Source organism: Bubalus bubalis, chromosome 15 (assembly GCF_019923935.1).
Source record: "Bubalus bubalis isolate 160015118507 breed Murrah chromosome 15, NDDB_SH_1, whole genome shotgun sequence".
In the NCBI taxonomy this organism is placed as follows: domain Eukaryota; kingdom Metazoa; phylum Chordata; class Mammalia; order Artiodactyla; family Bovidae; genus Bubalus; species Bubalus bubalis.
The window spans coordinates 38,248,558-38,265,586 of record NC_059171.1 but is presented as its reverse complement, the minus strand read 5'-3'; the positions used below and the strand labels follow the sequence as shown (position 1 = coordinate 38,265,586).

General features: G+C 43.6%; 1 protein-coding gene across 3 annotated transcripts in view; it reads right to left on the bottom strand.

Annotated features, from left to right (window-relative positions):
• ZNF704 (zinc finger protein 704) overlaps window positions 1-17,029 on the bottom strand; it is a 258,230-nt gene that overhangs the window by 46,578 nt on the left and 194,623 nt on the right. For all 3 annotated transcript variants that reach the window (XM_044928657.2, XM_044928658.2, XR_006544925.2), the window contains exons 3-4: window positions 11,804-11,907; window positions 6,268-6,500 (exon numbers count right to left, since the gene is read on the bottom strand). In XM_044928657.2, the coding sequence (XP_044784592.1) occupies window positions 6,268-6,500; window positions 11,804-11,907 (337 nt within the window). The remainder of the gene's footprint in view (window positions 1-6,267; window positions 6,501-11,803; window positions 11,908-17,029) is intronic.

Here is a 17,029-nt window from a genome sequence, read left to right as displayed (position 1 = left end):
ATCTCATCTTTGGGGACATCTGTACATTTCCAGACATGATCCAAGCAGTCCTGTAACTTGGAAAGGTTGAGCTTGGGCTTGATGATTTTTGAAGTCCTTCGTGCTCCTGGACCACACACTGCCTGGCAGACTATTCTAAGATGCTGTCATTAAATTGCCTAGATCTCCCGTCTTTACCCGGATCCTCCCCGAGGTCAATCAGCTCTCTGACTCTGGCGGGCGATGCTGTGGCATCACCCTGAGATCCACACGGTGTGACCCCGAGCGGCTTTTCTTAGCACTGCCCTCCCCAGCACTTCTAACAGATGGGTCTATTTCTGGAGCAGCAGTTCTTCTTACAGAAGGCACTTCTCTGCTCAAAATTAGTGGGTTAGGAATTAAGTCAGCCTGGAGACTGGCAACAGGCATAACAGTGAGGGCCGTGAGGGTCTGTTTGCTTTCTGGAGCAGTCATTCACAACTTAAAAGTGATTCACTGCTCTCTGATTCCAAAAGATCGAACATACAGAGTGGAGCAAATGATTAATTCACTGTTTACTACTGTACAATGATGAGCGAAGTACATTATGTGACCAGAGCTATTTTTTTCCCTCTGACTTGAGATTCTCCCCAGTCTATAGGTAAAGTGGTTCATGGTCAAGACGCCTGTGGGATAAATGAAAGTGATGAAGACTGGAATTTTGCAATTGCTTTTGAGTCGTGCTGATGTTTTGAAATGCAGAGTCCTGAGTCAGGTTTCCTTGGAGGCCCCGATTTCTGCCAATGTCATTGCTTCCTTCACCCCTAATCTCACACAGGCTGGCCTCTCCCACTAACCCTAAATAAGCCCAAGGTGACTGAGGTGGCCGAGGGGCCACCTGGTCCTAAGGGTCCAGGACAGAGGATGGAGGCAGGCAGCCTTCCCTGTCCACACTCAACGCTTCTCAAATGCCATTCAGTCCGTTGTCAAGTGGGTAAAAAGGAAAGCAAAATACTAGCAGCCAGCCCCTCACAACAACTTGACCATTACGGTGCCATCATTTTTCATATTTTACAGATGAGGAAACTGAGCCTTAGAGAGGTCAAGTTATTTGCTACGCTCACATGAGTACTGTGGGCTTCCCTGATGGCTCAGATGGTAAAGAATCTGTCTGCAATGCAGGAGACCTGGGTTCGATCCCTGGGTAGGGAAGATCCCCTGGAGAAGGGAATGGCTACCCACTGCAGTATTCTTGTCTGGAGAATTCCATGGATAGAGGAGCCTGAATTCCTATGCATCTACGGGGGTGCAAAGACTCGGACATGACTGAGCGACTAGCACTTTTACACTTTGATGAGTATTACAGCTGGGGTGCTAATTCCAGAGCCCGAACGGTTTTATCCTGTTTGGGAAAGGACAAATCCCAAATTTGACTGAACTAGGAATCTGACGTGAAAAAAAAGCACAGTATTAATTAGTTATGAGCCCTTCTTGATTTTCTAGAGGTCTTCAGGAATTGAATGTTAACTCCTGGCCTTCCACAGAACTGTTTTCTCCCAGACGCCCGGAGCGGCTGTATGTAGGGCCATTGCATCACCTTGTGGTCAGGATAGGAACTGCACCTTCCCGGTACTCCCCGAGTCCCTGCTCATACTACTAGGCTTTTCTCAACATCTGAGTACAGTCAGTCTGAAATTCCAGAGGAAAAATTCTGCTAGAACAGGGCTTGAGGCAGTTGGCTGGCTGATTTCCCGAGCCAGGAGAAAGAAGCCTTTCATTTCCCCTCCTCGCGTTCCCACCTACCTTGGCTAAAGGGCCATGTGCCCTTCCTGCCGGAAGCTGCCCCTGCCCTCCCGCCCCCACTCCACCCCAGCACAGTGGTCCACAATCTTTTTGGCATGAGGCACCGGTTTCGCGGAGGGGGGATGGTTTATCGTGTACTTTATTTCTATTATTATTACATCAGCACCAGCTCAGATCATCAGGCATTAGATCCTGGAGGCTGGGGACCCGGGCCTCAGGAGACAGCCTGGAATTCCTCTCTCTGTCTTTGAGTTCTTTGTAACCGTCTGCACCCCACTCCCACTCTGCCACGTTGTGCTGGCTGTAGCTGGGTCTGACTGTTTTCTTTCCACGTTATTTTCTTCTGGGTGCAGAGGGAAATGTGGATTCTTTGAAATAAGCTCGAGTTTTATCTTTGCTCTTTTAGCTGCTGCTGCTGCTAAGTCGCTTCAGTCGTGTCCGACTCCATGCGACCCCACGGACTAAGCTGATCTTATCTCTAAAATTATAAACTACAGGATTTTTGGCAATTCACATAGCCTCAGTGAGCCTCTTCTGCACAATGGGGATATGACTAGGCCAAAGATGTTCGTGATGATTAAATGACATGCTGCATTTAAAAGCATTTTGTAAACTGTAACAAAGTATGCAAATACATTTATTTATATATGTATGTATAAACTTGATAATATCAGCAATTGTGTCTTGCTCACCACTGAGAGTAGGCAGTGATAATGCCTTATCTAGGCAATGAATCTCTCTTCCTCTTTACATAAGTGGAACAGGGATCATGTAAGAGGTGAGAGTGAGGAAAAGTGTTAAGATAACTTCCAAATAAGTTTCCATAAGGAGGAAGACCAGGGTCATTGCTTCACGATTATAGTATAGGGTATGCCTCTTCCCGCTTTGTTTCAGGGTCCTAAAATCGGTCTATTACAAAGTTGCTATATTCCAGTTTTAGGGCTTATAAGCCGTTTGTATAATTATGGTTGGTCACACTTCGTCTTCATGATCGTCCTGAGACAGGTTTGATAATATCTGTTTGCCTGTTTAACGGACAAAGAAGTTGATGATCAGAGAGATGAAGTGTTTTCCTGAAGTTCTCAGGCTAGCAAAGTTGTCTAGAATGCGGATCTTTCGATTTCTCATCAGGACACCTTCACTTATCACTTATCATGTTCTCTCTTTATCCTAAGGAACAGGGGCTTCCAAACTTTTTTGACCATCAGCCACAGAAAGAGACACAGTTTGTACAGTCGGCACATAGGTGTGCAACTGAAAGCAAAGCATCAAGGAACAGCACTCAGCCTGATTACGTCCATTGCACCCTATTCTGTCCTGTTCCCTAAAGATGTGCTGTTCACAGTCATTAGAAAGATTCACAAGCCACCGGTGGATTGAGACATGCAGTTTGGAAAATATCAATCTAGAAGGTTCTCAAACAATCCCCACAGGACATATGCCCAATACAAGTCCATGGCCTCAAATAGATATTATGAACCTCAGGGAATGAAGAGGAAAATAAAATGAGTTCATAAAGTGTCCCCCAACTAGAACATATTGTCTATGGATTAGGCAGTTAACTCTTAGAAATCGTTTGAAATATGATTTTAAAAACCAAAATAGCAGCATTTCAGCTACTGTGTTTCTACCACATAATGTGTATGGTAAGTTGCTTCAGTTCTGCCCAACTCTTTGAGACCCCATGGACTATAGCCTGCCAGGGTCCTCTGTCCATGGGATTCTCCAAGCAAGAATACTGGAGTGGGTTACCATTTCCTCCTCCTGGGATCTTCCGGACCCAGAGATCGAACCTGCAACTCTTAATGTCTATCTGCATTGGCAGGCGGGTTCTTTACCACTAACGCCACCTGGGAACCACATTTGAGCACAGCATCTATTGCTCATAATTATTATTGCCTTTTTATACATCAGTGTCCACCTGCCTAGCTTTTGACCTTGAAGGAAGGGGCTGCACTTTAATCTCAGGGCATTGAGATTGTGCCTGTTGGGTGCTCAATAAATATCGGTTCACTTGATACACTAAAAAAAATGAATCGTGAATTGCAACCATCCTACTTTCTTGTTATTCCCACTGTTCAAAATAACTCTAAGTTCAAAAGACAATGACTTGGTCTATGTTTGGTCCATGCATTAAAAACTAGGGACTACTTGGGACTTCTCTGGGTGTCGGTCCAGTGGTTAAGACTTTGTGCTCCCAATGTAGGGGGTGCAGGTTCAATTCCTGGTCAAGGAACTACGATCCTACACCAAAAAAAAAAAAAAAAAAAAAATTAGAGACTACAAGCTTCATCCTTTTGATATCATCCTGGGGAAATCCAGAGTCTGAATGGAGGGAGAAGTCACAAAGAAAGAGGGAGGGACATGGTTCCCAGACTCCTGAAGAGTGGGTCTGTGCCATTCAAATAAATGCCAGTTTGTAATGATTTTTTTTTTTCTTTTCATTTGGTAACTTGACTATCTCCTAATTGAGTTGAAGCCTAAAGACTTTACATACAAGTCTGACCAAGGCAACTGAACTGCAATGCAAGAGTATGAATTTTGTCTCGTGGCTATGTCGGAAAGGAAAAGCTGTGATAAGCCTTCCAGCAGGGCACCTTACAAGCACTAGGGAGCTCCCTGTGCTGTGAGTCTTTGCCACAGGCTTGGCTGTGCTTAATGAGAGCCAGGACCACACACTCTGAAGGCCCCAGAGAGAAAGTCTGTGCAGCCGGAAGCAACAGGACAGACTCCAGGTCCACACAGCTGTCTGCCTATGGGTTCCCACAGATGCAAGTGCGGCCTCCCTCCCCAGGTAGTCAAGACCAGGGTCTCTGGGGACCCACGGGATGCCTGGACAGCTCCAGGACCCTGCCCGATGGACTGGTATGTGAAACAGCAACTCTTCATGCCCCAGCCTTTGGGAAGGACCAGAGATGACATCAATGCCCTGTTTGTTCTCTGGGCAGACAGAATGCGTGTACCACCAGCAATTACACATGCTGCCCGATGCTGAGAGAGACGCAGGGACGGACGGTGTTGGATCAGTGCCATCTCTTTGTTTTTCTCTTTGAAATGAACTGGGAAAATAGGTTGCACTGCAGTCCACAGGGTTTTCTTTGGATTTTTGTTTGTGAATAGTCATTAATAATGAAGCTACCAATTGCAAACTAAAAAACTAAAATATATTTTAAATGTCTATTTACATGGAGATTTTAAAATAATGTTACAACGTTTTCCAGATATTGCAGTAGTATTTCTTTATTCTATGAAACAGAAATGCTTTTTAAAATTGTGAGTGAACATAATCATTTAAATGTATCTGAAGAGAATGAAAAGAATATGAGCTTTCGGTTTAGGCAGACCTGGGTTTGAATGGCAGCGCTGGCCCTTTCTAACCTGCATGTGTGTGTGTTAAGCTGCTTCAGTCGTTCTCGACTCTGTGCAACCCTGTGGATTGTAGCTGGCCAGGCTCCTTTGTCCACGGCATTCTCCAGGCGAGAATACTGGAGTGTATTGCCATTTCCTTCTCCAAGGGATCTTCGGGACCCAGGGATCAAACCCACTTCTCTTAGGTCTCTTGCATTGGTGGGTTCTTTACCACTAGTGCCACCGGGAAACCCTCTAACCTGCATGACAGGGGTTAAATGTATAACTTCCCTGGTCCTCAATCTCCTATCAAGATGGGAAAACAATACCATACAGGATTGCTGTGAGGATTAAATACAAGTGCAGTCAAATTAATTTATTAAATCAGCTAGATCTATTTTTTCACTTCTAATTTTAATAAATACATAATTTGGGGCATGTAAATACTACGTATGTTTACAAGTTAGCTTTCATGTATATTTCACATCTAGTTTTATAAACATAAGTCAGAAAATCTTTCCTACAGTCCTTTAAGAGTCTGTGAAGCAGAAAAGAGAAAAACATAATTTTATTTTACAGATGAAAAAGTTAATTCCCACGAAGAGAGTGAGTTAATTACCAAACCAAGCCTGAAGTCCAATTTTTTGACTTCCAAATACTGGTAAAGTCCCAGGTGAAGTGTTGTGAAAGTGTTAGTTGCTCAGTCCTATTCCAGCCGGCCAGTCGCCTCTGTCCATGGGATTCTCCAGGCAAGAGTACTGGAGTGGGTTGCCATTTCCTTCTCCAAGAATACTGGAGTGGGTTGCATTTCCTTCTCCAGGGGATCTTCCCCACCCAGGGATCAAACCCCAGTCTCTTGCATTGCAGGCAGATTCTTTCCTAGGTTACCTGATGTTACCAGTGCAGCAATTTACAACCAGGGGAGAGGACGGGATGAGATTGGGAGTGGGGTGAGGATGCGTACTTGGAAGAAATATAGTAATACTTTAATCATTTCTATTTGTCTTTAATCATGACCCTTAATTTATTTGAAGACTTCAAAGGATATTAGAGGCGAACACGGGCTGTTTCTGTCAATCAGAAGGGTCGTTGGTTGGAGAAGTGTCCAAATCACCACCCTAGGAAGCCGGTTCCCCCCAAATGAAACCTGAAACCAACCTTTCGTTTCCTTGGGATGGGCTCATCAAAGAGCAAGTTGCCGGCCTCCGCCTCGTCGATGCCGTCGTCAGGGGGCGCGGGGCTGCGGAAGGGCTTGAAGCTGTCGGCGGACAGCGGCGGCGACGGCGTGGACGGGTTGGACTGGTCGCTAGGGGCGCTCCAGCTCCAGTAGCCGCTGCTGCTGGTGCTGGAAGGCACGCCGCCCCCCTCCTTCCAGGATCCGCTCAGGCCCTCTGTCGGAGCACACAAGCACAGCGTCAGCGCCCAGTCCCGGGCTCCAGGGGCATCCAGGCCGGGTCAGAGGGGCAGTGGGGGCCTAGATTCCCTGCTGGTGAAAGCACCCGCAGCCCACTTGGTAATTTGCAACAGCTCAGTATGTACGTTGTACTCTATACTTTCAAAAAAGTTGCATGATAGTTTGTTTATAAACATCTGTTTTAGCCATATATGCGTGCGCGCTAAGTCGCTTCTGTCCTGTGGACTGTAGCCCACCATGCTCCTCTGTCCATGGGATTTTCCTGGCAAGAGTACTGAAGTGGGTTGCTATGCCCTCCTCAGGACAGGCCTTTTCTAAGAGTTTTCTGACGGATGTTGCTTTACGCAAAACTAGTTCTTTAGGATGATAGTGGAGAATATATGACAACAAGGAGGAAAAAAGTTTCGGAAGTTTAGGTGTTTACGGACTGTGTTACTAAGGGAGTTAAGATTTGCGGAATTTCTACAAACTCCATCTCCACATTTTAACATTTTAAAAGGAATTTCTTACAGGGCTGTGATCTTTGGAATACATTTACAGAGTTGATCTAAGATTTAAGAACCTAAGAGAGAATTTCTGATTAGTTACCTAACGCCATTTGTCATCCAGCTTATTATAACAAATAATTGTGCCTTATATTTGGTGTATGTTTTACATCTTACAAGGGCTTCCTGGTAGTTCAGCTGGTGAAGAATCCGCCTGCAATGCAGGTGACCCCAGTTCGATTCCAGGGTTGGGAAGATCCCCTAGAGAAGGGATCGGCTACCCACTCCAGTATTCTGACCTGGAGAATTCCATGGGCAGAGGAGCCTGGTGGGCTACAGTCCGTGTGATCGAAAAGAGTCGGACACAACTGAGCAACTTTCACTTTGATTTCACTTACATCTTACAAAGCTTATTCACACAATCTGATGCATTCTCATAATATCTGTCTTTCAGAGTAAGGATTATTATGCCCATTTTACAGATGAGGTCCCTGAGGCACCAGGAAATTAACTGACTTGCCATGATTAGTACATAACAAGGATGGGCCAGGGTCACAAATGCTGGTCTCCCAGTTGGCCCTCCTTCTCCTTCAGTACTTGCAGACCCCAGGTATGAGCTTTTTTTTCAGGCAAAGCTGAGATCAGAAAATAACTTATTGGTAATAATTACTGATAAGACTGGTGTTGAATTTTACTTTTCCACTTGTGGGAGAAAACATGATGAAATGCTTGCTAATATAGAGAGATTTTTGCCCAGTTGGAATGTCTTCAGGGGCTCTCTTAATCACTGAAGATTTGCTTTATTTTTCAAAATGCCCAATCTTAATTAGCATTTGTATAAATTTGACTTTCTCTTGGATAATTTCTCCTCCATATTAATGTGCATTTTGAATATATTAAAACTATATCCTAACTACAAGAAGGAAAAAAAATCCCAAAATGCCTCATTAAAGAAATGCTATTAACATCTGTGTAATTAGTAATGAACTGAAGACAAACAACGTACTAGCATTCATCAAAAAATTTCTTGACTATTTTCACCTAATTATAGGTTTCCAGCATATTCCTCAACTTTGTCAAGCAAAAAGTTCAGTTAGATGAATGAAGTTTTAAGTTGAATAGCAGAAGTAAGTTAACCATCTCATTTAAGCCTAGCTCTAACAGAATTACATGGTCTGTTATGCAAGCTCACACCTTGATAGCATTAACAAAACCAAACCAGCATCTCACTCCCCGTGGTCTACATAGAGACTAAGATACTCCCTGAACTGGAGTTGCCTCTACTAAATAAGAAAGCTCTTTCAATACATGACTTCAGGCTAAGTTTGCCTGGAGAATCCCAGGGATGGCGGAGCCTGGTGGGCTGCCGTCTATGGGGTCGCACAGAGTCAGACACGACAAGCAACTTAGCAGCAGCAGCAGCAGCATAAAGCCTTAGGTAATATTACCTGGTGGACAAATTCTCTTGGCAGGCCCAGGAGGCTTATAAATATATTAAAGCATACACTTGTATAATGAAACAAGTTCGTGGTGCAAGATCTGTAATCATGGTAAGTAGGAGGAACTGGCAGGAGAAGAAGGGGACAACAGAAGATGAGATGGTTGGATGGCATCACTGACTCAATGGACATGAGTTTGAGCAAGCTCCGGAAGTTGGTGATGGACAGGAAAGCCTGGCATGCTGCCAGGCTTGGGGGGCTCCCAGTCCATGGGGTCGCAAAGAGTCAGACATGACTGATCAACTGAACTGAACCGATGAGGAACTGAAATAATTTTGAAGCCAACTATTGTTACAGTGTGGTTAACACTGTTTCCTGGCAGTGCCAAAAGTTAATTTATTTGTTTCCCTGTGAATGGCATTTCCTTTAGAAACACTATTTAATGGAATATAGACAATGGACAATGGAATATAGAAATAAATCTTTCAGAAAAAAAGTCAGAACCAGTTCCTAGTGCTTTTCAGAGAGCAGTGTCTTCTTATCTTAAACAAGCTTTTGCTAAACATTCAGACAGGCATTTTGCTGGAATCTCCCTCGTTTTGGACCCACACCCTAACAAAATGATCCTTTCCTAGCACAGTAGAGGATCACAACAGTTTCCAAAAATTCACTGATATGCAATAAATCTGGAGATAATCTTTATTTCTGAAAAATAGCTTTCATAATCATAAATTCCTTTCCCTTTTTAAGAATTTGCTTCCTTTTGCAGAATAAATGAGACACATCAGAAATTTGGGATTATTATCTGGGTAGTTATTTTTTTAAGTCATAATGAACACTCCTTATAACTATGCTAAGAAAAGTTTGTATTGAAGATGCAAAAGGTTAATTTTGATCCTAACATTTCAATACAAAGGAATATAAAAATGTTCTCAATTTTAAAATTCCAATAGTAAAAAGAATGAGTACATCAAAATTATTGTTTTCCCCTGAGGATTCCATGAAATTCTGCAATTCTTTTTTCCTAGAATAGGTTTTGGGGATGACTTCAGCCTTGCTTTTCTTATCATCTTTCTTTTGCAGCTTTGCCGAGCTGAGAAGGATATCAGGAAAGATCAGGCTCATCTCAAGGGCACGGTAGCTACTCTACGTGAAGTGACATCACCCCAGCTTGTGGGGAATCAAGACAGTAGGCACTGCTGATTTCTGGTACTGATCTACATTCCCAGCATCTTGATCATTCTTCCCACTTCCAAATAGATTGCATTAAGTTTGGGTGAGGACTTGATGGATGTTCCACAAATTTATTTTAACACCTCCTGCTTATATCCAGATTATGGGGGAACCCTAGCTCATCAGTGACTAGGCTGTCTTTTGAGAGGAGGTTTTCCCTGGCTGGTAAGTTCCACCCGGCAGCCTCAGAATACTACATTTCACTGATCTGCAATGTGGCTTCCGCTCCATGGGTCGTCCACTGTAAATGCTCTTTTCAAAGCCATGACATTCTTCTTGATGCAGAATTGAGTCCTTTTCACCTCAACCTTCTGAAGCATCAGATGTCGCTCCTTGAAACAAGCTTTTCCCTTGACTTCTATGAAATCACACTTTCCTGCTTTCCTCTGCTTCTCCAGTTACCCCTCTCCCTTCCTGGGTTCTTTCCCTTACATAATGAGGAGGCTCACCACTTTTCACTTAGCCACCTTCTCATTATCCCCTACTTTTCCACAGCTCTCCCAGGGTTAGCTCATCTACATTCATGGCTTCAAAATGTTGCCTTCCAATTCTTCATCAGTCCAGATCTCTCTCCTAGGCTGACCCAGGACCCATCAGATCCTGTTCTTTGGATGATCCCAGGTTCTCCCTACTAAACGTGTTTCAAGCTAGATCTCTCATCTTCGGCTACCCCACCTCTTGCTCCTAACATTCACCAAGAGATCTCCTCCTCTGCCTTTGCTCATCACCACAGGGAATGGACTTCCCAGAAGTCACCCTTGTCACTCCTTCTCCTTTATCTTCTCTGTCTATCACCAAGTCTTGTTGATTCTTCCTTCTTCATATTTCTCAATTATGCCCTATATGCATCCCCACTGTGACCACCAAGATTCAGGACACACACATGGTTTTTTTCTGTTTATTTTTTGTTTTTGTCTTGTATACCCAATTATAACTTTCCAATGTTTCAATCATCTAATAGCTCTCCTATAGCCTCAGAAGAATGTCCAAACTCATAACCAGACAGATGACTCCTTGATTTCCTGCCAGGCTCTCCAGCTTCATCTCCTACTGCCCTACTGATTTATCATATTGAATTCTATGAGTCAATATTATATCATGACTGAGACAGGAGATCTGGAATCAGAATGATATGGAAAGAAGTTCAGCTCTGTTTAAACTCAGCTAATCCTCAGGTGCCTCAGTTTACTCATCTGTAAAATAGTGATAACATCTCATAGAACTGTGAGAATTACACGAGATAAGTAAACCTAGTATATGGCACATACTAAGTACTCAATAAATGCTAGCTATTAATACAGCTGTGATAGTTTTCCCCCCAAAAGACTGTACATTACCTAGGAGTATGGACACTGTTTCAATGATATATTCAAACCATCTATTATGGTTGTTGTTCAGTTGCTAAGTCATGTCTGACTTTTTGTGATCCCATGAACTGCAGCAAACCAGGCTGCATCTGTTATGGTACCTAATAAATATATACTGAATAAAATAATGGATTAAGGAGCCTGGGATAATGCTTTTTCAAAATATTTAATCTTCAGAGTTCTTTGGTCCAACTGTCCCTCCAACCAAACAGGAAAAGAAAAAAAAAAGGCTGGGGAAGTAGCTTCATGAGACCAATCTCCATCTACCTGGGGCAATACGGAACACAAGTTCTTAAAGATAAGTTGGAAAGGTGGTGGAGGTCAGTAAATGTGCACTCAATGGGTGGATGTAGGAATGAGATGCAGTAGGGTCTTTGGGACGATGAGGAGGAAGGAGGCTGGTAGCTCTGGGATCCGTTTCTTCCACATTTTCCCTTCCTTTCCACTAGTGGATGAGGGTCCATTGTGTGTGTTAGGAATGAGTCTGCATGTAAGTGCAAAGACCAGAGTCTGGACGGATGTGTTCCAAACTGCTGAGAGCGACTGCCTTTGGGGAGGGACTGGCACTGGGCGGGTTTGTGCACCACATGGCTGAATTTTAAAGTACGGGTGTGTTCATGTGTTGTGTAATTAAAAAACAACTGGAAAAAAAGGAAAAAGGGGGAAGAGAAAAGAGAAAAAGAAAAGAGCTTCCTCAGAGAGAAGCTCTGCTGCTGACGTGAGAGGACCCTTCCCTGTGCCGTGCCCCAGGCTTACCGTTCTGCCGCACAGGAGGGCTCCGAACCAAAGGGCTGGTGGACAAGCTGGTTAGTACCATGGCTGCTGTCACCTTGTCCATGTCCAGCTCCTCCGAAGATTTCCTGGAAAACAGGGGGGGACATGGTTCACTGTTCATTCTGCATCTCCGTGCCATGTTACCACGCACGTTTACCCCTCTAGACTGTCCCCATGAAAATGCAATGTTTTGTTAGTTTTATTGTACAGATGAAGTCAAAGTCCAGAGGTTAAGTGATTCAGTCAAAACCATATACTACTGATGGTCCAGCGGTTAAGACTCCGAGCTTCCACTGCAAAACAGGTTCAATCCTTGTTCAGGGAACTAAGATCCCACAAGCTGCACAATGTGTCAAAAAATTTTATATAATATTAGGAAGTGTCAGGTCCATCCACTGGTCATTCATCTAACAGGTGTTTATTCAGAGTGAAGCATGGGGCTAGACTCTTCTAGGCGTGGGTGATACGTGGTAAACAACACACGCGGCTGGTGAGGAGAAACACAGGATCAGCAAACAACCAAAAAGGGAGAGACTAATTTCCGGTAGTGACACGTGCTATGTCAGGCCCAGACAGTGTGACATGACAAGGACCGTGGACAGCTGCACTCAACGGGGGCAGGGAAGGCTCTCTGAGGAGGTGACCTTTGAGCTGAATTGTGAAGGAGGAGGAGGAGAAATTGACCCCCAGCAGCCAAGACAGCTGTGCGAAGGCGAGGCATCAGAAATCAGCGCTGGATATTTGGAGAGTGACCCGCTGGTGTGAGAAGGGGAGAGTGGTGCTGAGCTGGTCATGTGGGGTCTTTTAGCTGTGGGAGGTGCTTTGATTTTATTCCAGGTGGAACAGGAAGTGACTAGAAGGCTTGAAGCAGGTCTAATGATGTAAAATGATTGATATTTTAAAAATCATGACCTGAGCTGCTATATGGAGAATGAGTTCTAGGAAAGGTAGCATAGATGCAGGGAGGCTAGTTAGGACATAATTTCTAGGAATGTAGACGTGGGAAAGAGTCTCGTGGACTAGGGCGGGGGCAGCAGCAGGTGCCTCGGAGGACTTGCCGCTGCACTGGGTGTGTGTGGGGGGAAGAAGGGAACATCTCCACTGTCTGGCTTGAGCATTAACTGGACCCATTTACTGCGATGGAGAGGGTGGGAGAAAATGCAGTGAGGGGTGTTTAAACTCCAGTGCTGGCTTTTCCACATTCTATGAGAAGAAGGCTAGGGCAGAGGGTAGTTGCTATGCTGTTAACGTGAAGAGCCACTGAGACGAAGAGGTTACTCTGGTTCATTAATTTTGGTCAGCTAACCCTGAATAAAGGTTCATCAGATAATGATCATTGTGAACTGAAGCCGGCTTTTTAAAATTCATTTCAGTAATGAAGTTAGCATTGAGAGGCAAAAATGTATGCATTAATAGTACCCTGACATCAGATAAATTGTACTGCCTCCTCAGAGATGAATATTTTATTTCAAATGAGGGAACAGTTGAAGGAGCACAGGAGAGGATTAATAAGTCATATCGATAGAGGAATTGACACTTTGACAAAGGCGGTTTTCATCCACAGCTGTGCTGTATAGTTTGTAAAAGTAATGAACTCTTGAGAGAGAAACTTTATAGCATTGCTTCAAAACAAGAAAGGGAAAAAAGATTCCTGACTTGGAGAAAAATCAAATAGTTCCCAGGTAAGGCAGGTTGGGGAACTGCTCAATCAATTTCACCATGAAATATTCAAAATTATTACAGTTTGGCTCTCTGATGTTCACCATAGTGCTGAATTACTGAGAAAAGTTTACTCTTTCAATCTAAGGTACCAAAAGATGGGAATGTTTGACATTTTCTTCTGTAGTTCTTCTCAAAGTACCTTATGCTCTCTCTTGGCAAATTGATCCATCAAAAGACAAATTACTCGGTTCAGAGCAAAGTACTTCTAGAAAGCAAGCTTGAGAGCACACAATGAAATTCACTGCACAGAAACTTTCAAGACAGTTTCATACGCTTAGGGAAGAAACTACTCACTCATTTCGCATACCATTAAGAGATTTTACAGTATCTACAGTTTATAAGATCCTCACACTTGGGAGTAAAGGTGATCCTAATTTTTTTTCCCCAGAAATGAGACCTCCTGAAACAGCACCAGGGAAAGAATGTAAAGCATCTTAAAGTAATTTTGAGTGTTTTATGTCTCAGTCTTCCCATGAAGTCATGGCCACAGAGGGAAGGGGTTACTTGGGGGCAGTGAAGGAGAAAAGCTTGCTATAGAGACTGTTATGTATAAGCAAATGGTGGGGCTCCTTCCACAGCCTGAGCTCAGCTGTCAGGATCACTCCATGCCAGCAGGGGGCGCACCTGAGCAGGCCATGCTGCCATCTCGTCCAAGACTGAATTATGGGAGCTGCTTATTTCTCTTTCCATCTACCAGTCTTCTCTTTTTCTTTTGTTAACAAAAGGTTTAAGAACACGGAAGAGAGTTCTATGAGCCTGGCACAGGGAAATGGCATGACTTCGTAGGGAGAAGATCCCCTTGCCACTTACCCCCATCCCTAAAGGGACCTGTTACACAGTCATGGTTCTTCGCTCTTCTCTCTCTTGGTTTCAGGGAACTTCGTTTTTCCTTCCTCAATCTGCTCTGTGGCTTTTTTGATTTTTCACATCTAACATACACATTTATGTTTTATAGGTCTCATTGATAATTAACACAAAAGCTGATTTGTGTGTTAAGTATGAAGATCAATAGAGCATGTATCATTATAAAATATGCATTTATTTTGCATTGCCAAAAGCTGACATTTCAAAATAATTATTGAGTATCATAAAGCAGATTTCTGATGAGTAAAAAGAGGAATAAATATTAGTATAATCAGGGTGTTTCTGTATTTGGATTACCTTTAAGTTTCCCATTGGTACTGGAAGTTACTAAAAACAACGATAAAAAAAAATCAAAAGAATACATAGCTAATGATTCAGTTAACCTATATTTCTCAGGAACTATTGTTATCATGCTACAGGAAACATTACCAGATGATATGGCCTTGTGCTGAGTTGTGTTTTTGTTTTTATCTTTGTTTAATTTCTTTTGGTACAGTACTATCTAATTACTGATTAATTGGTGCTGTAAATTCAAATCCTTATAATTAAACACAAAGAGATGATATACAAAGTAGAATTTGGAACACTTTGAGAAAATTGCTACAAAGGCCCTCTGGTAGATTTAGAGTTGTTGAGGCAGGGGGAAAAAACGTTATCAGTAATACTAAATATTCTCTCCTGTTTGTAACTGAATTTGAGTCTACTGTAGAAAACCTTACTAATCATATGTTTACAAAAGGCTTTTCAATTTTTCTTTTCTCTCAAACTTAGTTGAGTATTAGAAGACTTAATAATACTTAGAATTATTCTTTAAAAATAGTAATATTCATCGTTACTCTATATGTCAGTGCTCTTGAACCTTTTGGGGCCAGTTTAACCGGGGACCAGTTTCGTGGAAGACAATTTTTCCATAGCCTAGGGATGTGGGGGATATTTCAGGATGATTCTCACAAGGAGTGAGCAATCTAGATCCCTTGCATGTGTGGTTCACAGTAGGGTTCGAGCTTCTTCAGTTCAGTTCACTTCAGTCGCTCAGTAATGTCCAACTCTTTGCAACCCCGTGGACTGCAACATGCCAGGCCTCCCTGTTCATTACCAACTCCCAGAGCTTACTCAAACTCATGTCCATTGAGTCGGTGATGCCATCCAACCATCTCATCCTCTGCCATCCCCTTCTCCTCCCACCTTCAATCTTTCCCAGCATCAGGGTCTTTTCAAATGAGTCAATGCTTTGCCTCAGGCAAAGTATTGGAGTTTCAGCTTCAACATCAGTCCTTCCAATGAATATTCAGACTGATTTCCTTTAGGATGGACTGGTTCGATCTCCTAGCTGTCCGAGGGACTCTGAGAATCTAATGCTGCCACTGATTTGACAGGAGGTGGCGCTCAGGCAGTAAAGCAAGCGAAGGGGAGTGGCTGTAAATACAGATGAAGTTTGATCACTCGCTCACCACTCACCTCCTGTTGTGTGGCCCAGCTCCTAGTAGGCCATGGATCAATACCATGGCCCTGGGGGTTGGGACCCCTGCTCTATGTGATTTGTCCTTCAGGTTGACCTGGCTTTGATGACTGAACAGGATTTCAAGAGGGGAGAATCACATTTCAGGCAAGGAATTAGGCAAGTCCCTGCCTTGTAATCTGCTTAGGAGTCCTATTAGAAGGATGGGAGATGAGGACAGAGAGCCTGGGCCAGTTCACGGGGCCTCACGTGCCAGGCTGAGTGGTTTGTCATATCCTTGTAAGCAGAGGGAAGTCATTGAACCCTCTTGAACCTGGGGGAGAGATAGATGATCAACCTGTATTTTAGAAACAGGTCAAAATGGAACATGTAATGGAAAGGGAAGAAGCTAAAAGTAGGTTGTTTAGCTACTTTTAGTGAAGCCAAAATTCAAACCCCAAGTAATAGATTAAGAGACAACTATTCCTCAATAAACAGATAGTATTTAGTCTTTGAGTACAGACTCCCTGTGTATCTGCTAAGGAGGTGTCCTGGGCCTCTCTGGGAGAAGCAGTAAAGGTAATGGTTAAGAGCACAGGCTCTGGAACGAATCAGATCATGTGGCTTCAAATCCACTCTGCCATTACTAGCTGTGTGACCTTGGGTAAATTACTAACATCTGGGAGTCTCTGTTTCTTTATTAGAAAAAGGAAGACAATAAATAGATCTGTTGAGGGGCTTCCTTGCTGATCCAGTGGTAAAGAATCTGCCCGCCAACGCAGGAGGCACAGGTTAGATCCCTGATCTGGGAAGATCCCACATGCCACGGATCAACTAAGCCTGTGTACCACCACTACTGAGCCTGCGCTCTAGAGCCTGGGAGCCACAGCTACTAAGTCCATGCGCCTAGACCCTGCGCTCTGCAGCAAGAGAGGCCACCGCAAGGAGAAGCCCCTGCACTGCAACCGAGAGTAGCCTGCTCACCGCAACTAGAGAAAAGCCTGCACACAGCAACGAAGACTCAGCACGGCCAAAAATAAATAAAGTTTAAAAAAATAGATCTGTTGAGAAGATTAAATGAGAAAATGTACACGAGTAGCAACATACAGCCTCACTAGAGTCAGGGTTCCATGGGTGTTAGCCATTATTAACCTTCAAGTTCATGAACACGCCCATAGCACATA